The 11,740-nt window shown below is 64.5% G+C and overlaps 1 protein-coding gene across 1 annotated transcript in view; it reads right to left on the bottom strand.

Moving 5' to 3' along the window:
* HUWE1 (HECT, UBA and WWE domain containing E3 ubiquitin protein ligase 1) overlaps nucleotides 1-11,740 on the bottom strand; it is a gene marked incomplete at its 3' end in the record, with an annotated part of 33,282 nt that overhangs the window by 3,614 nt on the left and 17,928 nt on the right. Inside the window, exons 34-48 of the mRNA XM_041480463.1 lie at nucleotides 11,505-11,740; nucleotides 10,418-10,570; nucleotides 9,711-9,838; nucleotides 9,542-9,623; nucleotides 8,890-9,066; nucleotides 7,769-7,895; nucleotides 6,842-7,278; nucleotides 6,303-6,498; nucleotides 5,615-5,782; nucleotides 4,806-4,946; nucleotides 4,489-4,557; nucleotides 3,866-4,074; nucleotides 2,917-3,128; nucleotides 1,304-1,483; nucleotides 630-796 (exon numbers count right to left, since the gene is read on the bottom strand). Of these exons, the coding sequence (XP_041336397.1) occupies nucleotides 630-796; nucleotides 1,304-1,483; nucleotides 2,917-3,128; nucleotides 3,866-4,074; nucleotides 4,489-4,557; nucleotides 4,806-4,946; nucleotides 5,615-5,782; nucleotides 6,303-6,498; nucleotides 6,842-7,278; nucleotides 7,769-7,895; nucleotides 8,890-9,066; nucleotides 9,542-9,623; nucleotides 9,711-9,838; nucleotides 10,418-10,570; nucleotides 11,505-11,740 (2,682 nt within the window). The remainder of the gene's footprint in view (nucleotides 1-629; nucleotides 797-1,303; nucleotides 1,484-2,916; nucleotides 3,129-3,865; nucleotides 4,075-4,488; nucleotides 4,558-4,805; nucleotides 4,947-5,614; nucleotides 5,783-6,302; nucleotides 6,499-6,841; nucleotides 7,279-7,768; nucleotides 7,896-8,889; nucleotides 9,067-9,541; nucleotides 9,624-9,710; nucleotides 9,839-10,417; nucleotides 10,571-11,504) is intronic.

The following is an 11,740-nucleotide window of genomic DNA, read 5'->3' as shown; positions in this document are numbered from 1 at the left end:
GGGGGGGGGGGGGGGGGGGGGGGGGTGGGGGGGGGGGGGGGGGGGGGGGGGTCACAGGGGGGTCCCCCTGGGGGAAGGTGGCAGGTAAAGGAGGGGTGGGAGATGGGGGGAAATTGGGGGCAGCAGAGGCAGGGGGGCAGTGGGGTGACCTGGGGTGACCAAGGATGGACTGGGAGAGCTGGGGGTGGCATTGGGGGGTCCAGGGGGCTGTGGGTGACCCTGGGGGGCACAGGGTGACACTGGGGGTGGGGCTGTGGCCATGGGGTGACATTAGGGGTGTGGCCATGAGGTGACACTTGGGGGACTGTGGGTGTGGCTGTGGGGTGACACTGCGGGGGGCCATGGGGTGACACAGGGGGAGTGTGGGTGTGGCTGTAACCCTGGGGCTGTGGGTGACACTGAGGGGCTGTGGGTGACACTGGGGGTGTGGCCATGAGGTGACACTGGGGGACTGTGGGTGTGGCTGTGGGGTGACACAGGGGAGGCCATGGGGTGACACAGGGGGGGTGCGGGTGTGGCTGTGGGGTGACACGGGAGGCCATGGGGTGACACTGGGGGGCTGTGGGTGACACTGGTGGTGTGGCCATGAGGTGACACCGGGGGCTGTGGGGTGACCCGGGGGGGGGTACCTCCATCGGGGGGCGCGGCCCCAGCCTCGCGGGCGCCCCCGTTGCCCTCGGCCTTGCTCTTGCTGGAGGAGCCCTTGGCCCCGAAGAGCCCGCTGGGCTGGTTCACGATGCGCGACAGCGTCTCCAGCGGCTTCAGCGCCGCGTTCACCGTGTTGGCCATGTTGGGGCTGGGGGGGCAGCGCTGGCACCCCAACTGGCACGGACCCCCAGCCCAGCAGGGATCCCCCCAAAACCCAGCAGGGACCCCAAAATCCAGAAGGGACCCTCAGGTCAGCAGGGACCCCTCCCCAAACCCCAAACCCAGCGGGGACCACCCCAAAACTCAGCAGGGGCTTAAAAAACCCAATGGGGATGCCCAAACCCACCAAGGAACCCAACCTTAACCCAACACGGATCTCGAAACCCAGCAGGGACCCAAAACCCAATGAGGACCCCCAAAATCCAGCAGGGACCCCAAACCCAGCACGGAACCGCCCCCCTCCCCCAAAACCAGCAGGCACCCCTAAACCCAGCACAGACCCCAAATCCACCATGGCCCTCCTCAAGACAACCCAAAACCCTAACAAAGCTCCCAATGAAGCTCCCCTGAAGACCTCTGAAAACCTCTCAAGACCTCTGAAAACCCTTCAAGACCCCCCCCAAATCCCTGAGCACGCCCCCCAAATGCCCCTCACCTGGACAGGTCGAGGCTGTGGGGCACGCGGGCCAGGTCGTTGACCAGCCCCTTCTTGAGGAACAGGCGGATGATGTTGTTCATGCCGTTGTGGGGCGGCTTGGCCGTGCTGCTGTAGAAGCTCGAGGTGGATGGACACGACTCCATGATGGTGCTGATGATGCACATGACGGCCTGGAGCCTGCGGGGACAGCACAGCGGTCACTCGGGGGGACAGCGGTCATTCCAGGGGACACCGGTCACTCCAGGGGGACAGGGGACGCTCTGGGGGACAGCAATCATTCCAGGAGGACAGCGATCACTTTGGGGGGGGCAGGAGACACTCTGGGGGACACCGGTCACTCCAAGGGGACAGGGGACGCTCTGGAGAACAGCAGTCATTCCAGGGGGACAGGGGACACTCTGGATTGACAAGGGACACTCTGGAGAACACCAGTCACTCCACGGAGACACTGATCATTCTGGGTGGACACCAACACCATTCACTCCAGGGGGACAAGGGACACCAGTCATGATGTAGGGGACAGAGGATGAGACACTGGTCACCTCGAGGCTGTCTATGCAGAGGCTCTACATTGTCCCCACACCATCCCCATGCTGTCCCCACGCTGCCCCATGCTTCCTCCATGTTGTCCCCAGCTGTCCCCACATTGTCCCCACGCTGTCCCCAGCTGTCCCCACACCTGGCATGTTTCTCGGTGCTCTCGGCCATGGCCAGGGCGCGGCCGAGGGCGGCCTTGACCTCGTTGACCAGGGCCACCTGGGCATCGGTGCCACTGCCAGCCGCGGCCAGGCTGGCCAGGAAGAGCCGTGCCAGCGCCGGCGTGTCCTTGTCCTCGGCGTTCTGCTGGTGGGGCAGCAGGTGGTCCAGGACAAAGGCCAGCACGCTGCAGTCCTGGGGGGACACAGGGGTCACTCACACACCCTGACCCACGGCCAGGGGACAGAGAGGACCTGGGGGACCTTAAGGGTAAGGAGACAAGGGACCCTCGAGCACAGGGGACAGGACTGAGGTGTTTGGGGGATACGGGACCTGCTCAATGAGGTGACAGGGGACCCCAAGTTATGGGGACAAGGGACCCTTGAGCACAGGGGACAGGACTGAGGTGTCTGGAGGGACGGGAACAGGGGACCCCAACAATCAAGGTGACAAGGCACCCTTGTAGAAGGGGTGACAAGTGACGCCCCTCCCTGAGGTGACAGCAGACCCCAAAGCATAGTGGGGTGACAGAACCCCACCATGCACACTCTGATAGGGACACAGCTCACTGGTGGCAGCGGCCACCCTTGTCCCCGTCTCGACAGCAGTCATTCCAGGGGGACAGGGGACACTCTGGATTGACAAGGGACACTCTGGAGAACACCAGTCACTCCACGGAGACACTGATCATTCTGGGTGGACACCAACACCATTCACTCCAGGGGGACAAGGGACACCAGTCATGATGTAGGGGACAGAGGATGAGACACTGGTCACCTCGAGGCTGTCTATGCAGAGGCTCTACATTGTCCCCACACCATCCCCATGCTGTCCCCACGCTGCCCCATGCTTCCTCCATGTTGTCCCCAGCTGTCCCCACATTGTCCCCACGCTGTCCCCAGCTGTCCCCACACCTGGCGTGTTTCTCGGTGCTCTCGGCCATGGCCAGGGCGCGGCCGAGGGCGGCCTTGACCTCGTTGACCAGGGCCACCTGGGCATCGGTGCCACTGCCAGCCGCAGCCAGGCTGGCCAGGAAGAGCCGTGCCAGCGCCGGCGTGTCCTTGTCCTCGGCGTTCTGCTGGTGGGGCAGCAGGTGGTCCAGGACAAAGGCCAGCACGCTGCAGTCCTGGGGGGACACAGGGGTCACTCACACACCCTGACCCACGGCCAGGGGACAGAGAGGACCAGGGGGACCTTAAGGGTAAGGGGACAAGGGACCCTCGAGTACAGGGGACAGGACTGAGGTGTTTGGGGGATACGGGACCTGCTCAATGAGGTGACAGGGGACCCCAAGTTATGGGGACAAGGGACCCTTGAGCACAGGGGACAGGACTGAGGTGTCTGGAGGGACGGGAACAGGGGACCCTAACAATCAAGGTGACAAGGCACCCTTCTACAAGGGGTGACAAGTGACGCCCCTCCCTGAGGTGACAGCAGACCCCAAAGCATAGGGGGGTGACAGAACCCCACCATGCACACTCTGATAGGGACACAGCTCACTGGTGGCAGTGGCCACCCTAGTCCCTGTCCCTCCTGGTGGCTGTATCCCTGTGGTGTCACCTCCTTGATGAGCTGGTGGGACTGCCCCTCCCGGCACACCCCGACAGGGACACAGCTGCCCTGTCCCTGTCCCTCTGGTGGCCTGTCCCCATGGTGTCACCTCCCTGATGAATTGGACTGGCCCTCCTGGCATACACTGTCAGACACACGGCTGTCCCTGTCCCCAGTCCCCTCTGGTGGCCTGTCCCCATGGTGTCACCTCCTTGATGAGCTGGGACTAGCCCTCCCAGCACACCCTGATAGACACACGGCTGTCCTGTCCCTGTCCCCTGCCCCTCTGGTGGCCTGTCCCCGCGGTGTCACCTCCTTGATGAGCTCGGACTGGCCCACGCTGTAGCTGTAGTTGGCGATCAGGGCGGCGATGCCCACGTAGGAGCGCACCAGCTCGGCCAGCAGCCGCAGGATGGTCGAGGTGGGCATCAGGGGCTTGGAGCCCCGTGCCCGGCCCCGCTCCTCCCCATGCTCCCCTTCCTTCTCCTTGCGGCCCTCGCGGCCCTCCTCGGGGCTGGATGCTGTGGGGACACGGGGACAGCGTCAGGGGACATGGGGACAGCGTCAGGGGACACAGGGACAGCATTAGGGGACATGGGGACAGCATCAGGGGACAGTCAGGGGACACAGGGACAGCATCAGGAGACACAGGGCAGCACCCTTAGGGGGCTCAGGAACTCTGGGGACATGGAGGGGACAGTGGGGGCACAGGGACTGGAGGGGCTTGGGGACCTCAGGGACAGTGGGGACTCAGGGACAGGAAGGGCTCAGGGACAGGAGGGGCTCAGGGACCTTGGGGACACAGAGGGGACATCAGGATGTGTGGAGGTACAAAGAAGATGTTGCGGGGGCTTGCGAGTATCGGGGTCACGGGACATGGTGGGGACATCAGGGACAAGCAGGGGACACCAGGGGACTCGGGGGATCAGTGCCACCTTCTCCCTGGGGGGTTCCCGAGGGCGGCGTCTCGGCCGCGGCTCCGTCAGCAGCAAAAACCTGGGCCTGGGGGAGCAGGGGGGGTCAGAGCCTGGGGGGGCCCCCAAAACCCCACAGACCCCACATGGCACCCCCAGAGCCCCCTGTTACCCCCTCCCTCAAACATCAGTGACCCAGGGAATGCTGGGTCCTCCAAATCCTCCCAAACTGACTCCTAGACCCCCAAAACCACCTCCAGCCCCCCACAAACCTCAGACCCCTCAGCCCCCCAGTCCCCCCAAACCACACCCAGCCCCCTCAAACCGCCCCCAGCCCCCGATGGCAAAGCCGGCGGGGGGGTCGAAGTCGGCGGGGGGGCGGGTGAGGCTGCGGTACTGCTGGTACATGTCGTCCCCAATGTCCGACAGCAGCTGGCTCACCTCGCTGGGCGCCGCGCTCTTGGGGTCCCCCTTGTCACCTGAGGGGGGACACAGCTCTCAGGGGGGGACAAAGGGCACCCCCAGAGGGACTGAGGATGCTTGGGGGATGGGGCATCCTGATTGCCCCCTAATACAGACACCCCAGTTCTGTCCCTATATGGACACCCCGATCCTTTCCCCATATGAAGAACCCCCCCAAATCCTTTTCCACATCTACCTCACTCCCTGGGGACACCCCAATTTCCTCGTGTGACCCCCAATCCCTGCCCCCTGTGCTCCCCTCCAAACCTCCCCAGGGGTGTCTGTCCCCATCACAAGGGTCCCCCCCAAGCCCCCCCAAACCCTTGTCAGAGGCCCAGGACATTGCACAGGACACCCCAATTCCTGCTCCACATGCACCTCACTCCTCCCTCTGCCCACCCCGAGCCCCCCGTACCCTCATCGGGGGCACGGTGGGCACTCAGGGCATTGCCCAGGACATCCCAATTCCTGCTCCATATGCACCCCACTCCTCTCTCTGCACCCCAAATTTCTCTGGGGATGTCTCCCCCCACTGTGGGGGTTCCCCAAGTCCCTCAAGGGACACCCACAGGGGCATGGTGGGCACCCAGGGCATTGCACAGGCCACCCCAATTCCTGCTCCATGTGCACCCCACTCCTCCCTCTGCTCCCCCCGAGCCCCCCCAGCCCCCTGAGCCCCCCATACCCTCGTCGGGGGCATGGTAGGCAGCCAGGGCGTTGAGCATGTCGTAGATGACATCGCGGATGGGCTCGGGGATGGGCGGCAGCGCGGCCGCCTTGGCCGGCGTGGTCTTCACCAGCTGCACCGCGTTGGGCCCCTTGATCCGCAGGTTCTCGAACTCGTCGTCAGAGGCTGGGAAATTGGGGGGAAACGGGGGGAAATGGGAGGGGTCAGGGATTTGGGGGGATCCTCAGCGGTGTCAGGTTGGGGATGAGGATGAGATGGGATGCTGGTTTTTAGGGGGTGAAGGCACCTCTGGGACCCCCATTCTGAGAGACCCCTATTCTGAGGGTAAGAGGATTCCTGGGACCCCGTTTTTGCGGAGAGAAGCAGCCCTGGGACCCCAATTCTGAGGGTGAAGGGACCCTATTTTTGGGGGATAAAGGCACCCCTAGGAACCCTGTTCTGAGAGACCCTTAGAACCCCATTTTTTTTGTGGATAGAAGCACCCTGGGATCCCCTCCAGGAATCCTCCCAGGACCCCATTACAGCTGCCAGGGACTCCAAGGATTCCCCCCATGTCCCTGTCCCCCCTCCACATCCCAGCCCACCCTCCAAGAGCCCACCCATGTCCCCCTCCAGCAGCCTGTTCCAGGTACCAAGACCCTCCCCAGGATCCCCCCCCATCCCAGACCCCCCCGGTGCCCCTCACCGGTGCCGGAGCCGCGCGGCGCGGGCAGGGCGATGCGGATGCAGCCCGTGGCCACCTCGGTGAAGACGTGGGGGCTGCGGCAGGCGGCGGGGCCCAGCACCCGCAGGATGTAATTCACCTCCCGTGAGCCCAGGCTGCCTGACACCACCCCCGAGGTGGTGCTGCCTGCCCCGCTCGTGGCTGCTGAACGCACCACCTGGGCACGGGGACATGGTGGGGACACCGTGGGCACGGGGCCAGAGGGGCACCCCCGGGAGAGCTTCCCGTGGGAGCCTGAAGCCCCAGAGCTGCAGAGCCCTCCTTGGCCCTGCTGGCCCCAGAGCGCCAATTCCCTGACCCCCTTGCGCCCACAACCCCCAGTTCCCTTATCCCCCTGTCCCCTGCAGCCCCAATTCCCTGATCCCCTTGTCCCCCCCAATTTCCTCTCCCTTTATTCCCCTCACCCCCAGCTCCCCTATGCCCTCTTCCCTCTCACTTTATCCCTCTATTTCCCTTTCCCCCAGCCTCCCAATCCCCTCTCCCCCCTCGCCACCCCTCACCTTCTCCATGGTGTGCCTCAGCGTGCAGGGATCCTCGATGATGTGCCGGAAGAGCAGGGTGACCAGCGGGGTGAAGCCGGTGAAGCCGGAGCTCTGCGTGAGCGCCAGGATGGTGCGGGTGGAGCGCAGCTCGGCGAACAGCAGCGCGTGCTTGTGCTGCCGCGTCAGGCGCAGGCACAGGCGCAGCGTGGCGTGCAGCGTGTCGGGGTCCACCGGCACCCCCAGCATGCTGACGCACGCCCGCAGCACGGCCGGCACCGCCTCCTCCGCCAGGCCCCGCACCGGAGCCTCGGCGTCGGCGCCGGGGTCGTCCCGGGGTTCCTCGGGGGTCGGCGTGGGGCAGGGAGGGGACGGGCAGGGGGCGGTGGGAGTGGTGGTGGTGGTGCTGGTGGTGGTGGTAGAGGAGGGGTCTTCGTCTGTAGAAGGAGGGTCTGCAGCTGTGGGGATGGGGAAAGGGATAAGGAGAGTGGTTTTTGGGGGGTGGGTATGGCTGGGGGGTCTGGGGCACTTACTTGTGGCCCCTGTGACCCCCCCCATGGCCATTCTGACACCACTGTGACCATTCTGCTCCCCACATGACCCCTGTGACGCCCCCATGACCATTCTGACCCCACTCTGACCCCACCGTGACCATTCTGACCTCACCATGACCATTCTGACCCCCCATGACCATTCTGACCTCATCATGACCATTCTGACCCCACCATGACCATTCTGACCCCACCATGACCCCCCCAGACTCTGCCAAAACCCCTCCAACCTCCCCATGACCCCTCAGACTCCCTCCATAACCTCTCAGACCCTCCCAAAAGTGCTCAGATCCCCCCCCCAAAACCTCTCAAATCCCCCCAAAAGCCTTCAGACCCCCCTCCCAATGACCCCTCAGACCCTGCCCCCAAAACCCCTCAGCTACCCCCAGCCCCATACCGGGGGTCTCATCCTTGCTCTTCCCCTCGGGGTCCTCGGCCCCCCCCTCGTCGCGGCCCTTCCCAGCGCGGGGGGGTCTCAGCAGCGTCAGCATCACCGGGCGCCGGTTCCCGGTCTCCTCGTTCACCTGGGGACACCAGGGGGTGACAGGGGTGACACTGGGGCCCCTCCCCATGGGGTGACACCAGGGGTGTCTCTCTGCCATGGGGAAGATTCCCCCGTCCCACGAGGTGACACCAGCAGGGTGTCCCTTGCAGTGGGTGATGCTGGGGCCATGTTCCCCTGTGCTGGGTGGCACCAGGGGTCTGTCCCCTACCCTTAGGGGTGTGTCCCCCTGCCCTGGGTGACCCTGGGCTGTGTCCCCATGCCCTGGGCTGTATCCCTGTGCCCTGGCTGCCCCTAGGGCCATGTCCCCACACCCCAGGGCTGTGTCCCTGCACCCTGGCTGACCCCAGGGCTGTGTCCCCATGCCCCCCAGCCCCTGCCCAGTCCCTCACCTGCACCATGGTGGCGAACTGCACGGTGTAGTGGTGTGTCCCCATGCCCTGGCTGTCCCCAGGGCCATGTCCCCATGCCCTGGGCTGTGTCCCTGTGCCCTGGCTGCCCCCCAGCCCTGACCCCAGCCCCTCATCTGCACCATGGTGGTGAACTGCATGGTGTAGCAGTGTGTCCCCACACCCCAGGGCTGTGTCCCTGCACCCTGGCTCACCCCAGGGCTGTGTCCCCAGCTCCTCACCTGCACCATGGTGGTGAACTGCACGGTGTAGCAGCGTGTTCCCACACCCCAGGGCTGTGTCACCGTGCCCTGGCTGACCCCAGGGCTGTGTCCCCAGCCCCTCACCTGCACCATGGTGGTGAACTGCACGGTGTAGCAGTGTCCCCACACCCCAGGGCTGTGTCCCCACGCCCCCCAGTCTTTGCCCAGCCCCTCACCAGCACCATGGTGGTGAACTGCACGGTGTAGCAGTGTCCCCACACCCCAGGGCTGTGTCCCCACGCCCCCCAGCCCTGTGCCCAGCCCCTCACCTGCACCATGGTGGTGAACTGCACGGTGTAGCAGTGTGTCCCCACACCCCAGGGCTGTGTCCCCACGCCCCCCAGCCCTGTCCCCAGCCCCTCACCTGCACCATGGTGGTGAACTGCACGGTGTAGCGCCGCCGGCCGGCCGTGAAGCGCACGCTGGGCTCCCCGGCCCGCCAGGCCGCGTCGATGGTGCTGTTGTTGCTGGCGCTGTAGCTGCACCAGCGGCCCGAGCGGTCGTCAAACCAGCGCCAGTTGTTCCCAGTGGCCTGCAGGTACTGGGGGGGCACATGGGGAAGGGGGGGGTCAGTGGCCTGGAGCTCCTTGTGTGCCCTCCAAACCCCACTCAGGGCAGCGCTGGGTGTGGTGGTCACTGTGCCCATCGCAGGGACACTGTGTGTCCCCCAGGACCCTTGTGTCACCCCAGACCCTGTGCGTCACCCCAGACCCTGTGTGTCATGCCCTGTGTCCCCCAGGACTCTGTGTGTCACTCCCTGTGTGTCCCAGGACTGTGTGTGTCACCCCGTGTCACCCCCTGTGTCCCTCTGTACCCTGTGTGTCACCCCTTGTATCCCCCAGGGCTCTGTGTGTCACCCCCTGTGTCTCCCAGGACTCTATGTGTCACCCCCTGTGTCACCCTGGCTGCTCCACCTCCATCCCAGCCCCACCATGTGTCCCCAGGAGCCCCCCATGTCCCCTCCCAGCCCCTTCAAACCCCCCAGGACCCCCCAAATTCCCCCCTGGCCCTCCCACCTTGTTCATCTGCGCGCGGCGCTTGGAGGACACGGCTGTCTTCTCATAGAAATCAATCAGCAGCAGCACAGGGGTGATCCACCTTTTTTGGGGGGAAAGAAGAGCTGTGAGAGTACCCATAGGAGGTTTTGGGGGGGTTCTGAGGGGTCTGGGAGGGGTCACTCCTTACTTGGGGGTCTGAACCTCCTTGTGCTCCTTGGCAGCCTGCAGGCAGGGCTGCACCACCTCCAGCAGCTTGATCAGCACGTCCAGCACGCAGCTGGACTCCACCACGCGGGCACAGGGCAGCTTCAGCTCCTGGGGCACCCCAAAAACATCAGCACCCCAAAAAACATCCCAAACAACCCCAAAAACCCGACCAAAATATCCAGAATCAGCCCTGAAATACCCACAGAAACAGCCCCAAACCAGCACGCAGCTGGACCCCTCCAAGGGGCACAGGGCAGCTTCAGCTCCTGGGGCACCCCAAAAACATCAGCACCCCAAAAACCATCCCAAACACCCCCAAAATACCCTCAAAACACCTCAAAACCACCCCAAACCTCGGGATTTTTGGAAAATGAGCCACCTCTGGAAAACACCTGGCATATTTTCTGAGGGACGTGAGGCCCAGGGACCCTGGGATGTTCCCCACAAGTTTTGGGGTGCCTCCCCAGGTTTTGTGCCACCCCTTCCAGGTTTTGGGGTCACTCCCCAGATTCTGGGATCCCCCCAAAGTTTTGGGCTTCCTCCCTCCCAGCTTTTTAGACCACCCCCAGGTTTTGTGGTCACTCCCCCAGGTTTTGGGTTACCACCCCCAGGTTTTGTGGTCACTCCCCCAAGTTTTGTGGTCACTTCCCCAGGTTTTGGGGTCACTCCCCCCAGGTTTTGGGGTACCTCGAAGAGCAGGGTGAGCAGCAGGATGCGCGTGGCCAGGTTGGAGGCCTGGGGCAGGGTGGCCATTTGGCTGATCCACTCCGACACCGTCTTGGTGTCGCTGGTGGTCAGCGGCACGGCCGCCTTGATCAGGACATCGGCCGCCTCCCACACCTGGGGGTCAGTGGGTCAGGGGTCACTGGGGGTCAGGATGGTCACTGGGGTTCAGGGGTTAGTGAGGGCCAGGATGGTCAGTGGAGTTCAGGGGTCAGTGGTCAGTGGGGTTCAGGGGTCAGTGCGGGTCAGGATGGTCAGTGGGGTTCAGGGGTCAGTGAGGGTCAGGATGGTCAGTGCGGGTCAGGGTGGTCAGTGGGGTTCAGGGGTCAGTGGTCATTGAGGTTCAGGGGTCAATGAGGGTCAGGATGGTCAGTGAGGGTCAGGATGGTCACTGGGGGTCAGGGATCAGTGGGGGTCAGCAGGGTTCAGGGATCACTGAGGGTCAGGGGTCATTGGGGCTCAGTGGGGTTTAGTGGGGGTCAGAGCTGTCAGGGCTCAGGGGTCAGTGGGGCACCTGGCACACCGGGGGGTTCAGGGTGTCCCAGGGCTGGTTCAGGGGGGTTTGGGCAGATTTAGGGGTCTCAGGGTGGGTTTAGGACTCCATACCTGCTGCACCACCTGTTTGAGCACGCTGTCCCGGTAGGCCGGGCCATTGTGGCGCACGGCCATCACTGGGGTCAGGGGTCTTGGGGTGGGTTTGGGAGTCTCGAGGTGGGTTTGGGACAGGTTTGGGGCGGTCAGGGGTCATTGGGGCTCAGTGGGGCTTAGTGGGGGTCAGAGTTGTCAGGGGTCAGTGGGGCACCTTGCACACCAGGGGTTCAGGGTGTCCCAGGGCTGGTTCAGGGGGGTTTGGGCAGATTTAGGGGTCTCAGGGTGGGTTTAGGGCTCCATACCTGCTGCACCACCTGTTTGAGCACGCTGTCCCGGTAGGCCGGGCCATTGTGGCGCACGGCCATCACTGGGGTCAGGGGTCTTGGGGTGGGTTTGGGAGTCTCGAGGTGGGTTTGGGAGAGGTTTAAGCTGGGTTTAGGGTGTGTTCAGGGCTCCATACCTGCTGCACCACCTGTTTGAGCACGCTGTCCCGGTAGGCCGGGCCGTTGCGGCGCACGGCCGTCATCAGCAGGTCGCAGACGCGGTACACGGTGTCGGGCAGCTCGTCCAGCAGCTGCGAGCAGCCGGGCAGCATCGAGTCCGTGAAGGCCCCGAGCTCGGCCGCCTCCAGCGGCTCGGCCCCCTCGAACTTCTCCAGGCACTTGGCCTCCTCCTCCTCCTGCCGCTCCCGAGCCC

The sequence above is a fragment of the Pyrgilauda ruficollis genome, unplaced genomic scaffold, assembly GCF_017590135.1.
Source record: "Pyrgilauda ruficollis isolate IOZ18807 unplaced genomic scaffold, ASM1759013v1 scaffold516, whole genome shotgun sequence".
Classification (NCBI taxonomy): Eukaryota; Metazoa; Chordata; class Aves; order Passeriformes; family Passeridae; genus Pyrgilauda; species Pyrgilauda ruficollis.
Note: the sequence above shows the minus strand (reverse complement) of the source record. Positions and strands in the feature narration are given on the sequence as shown.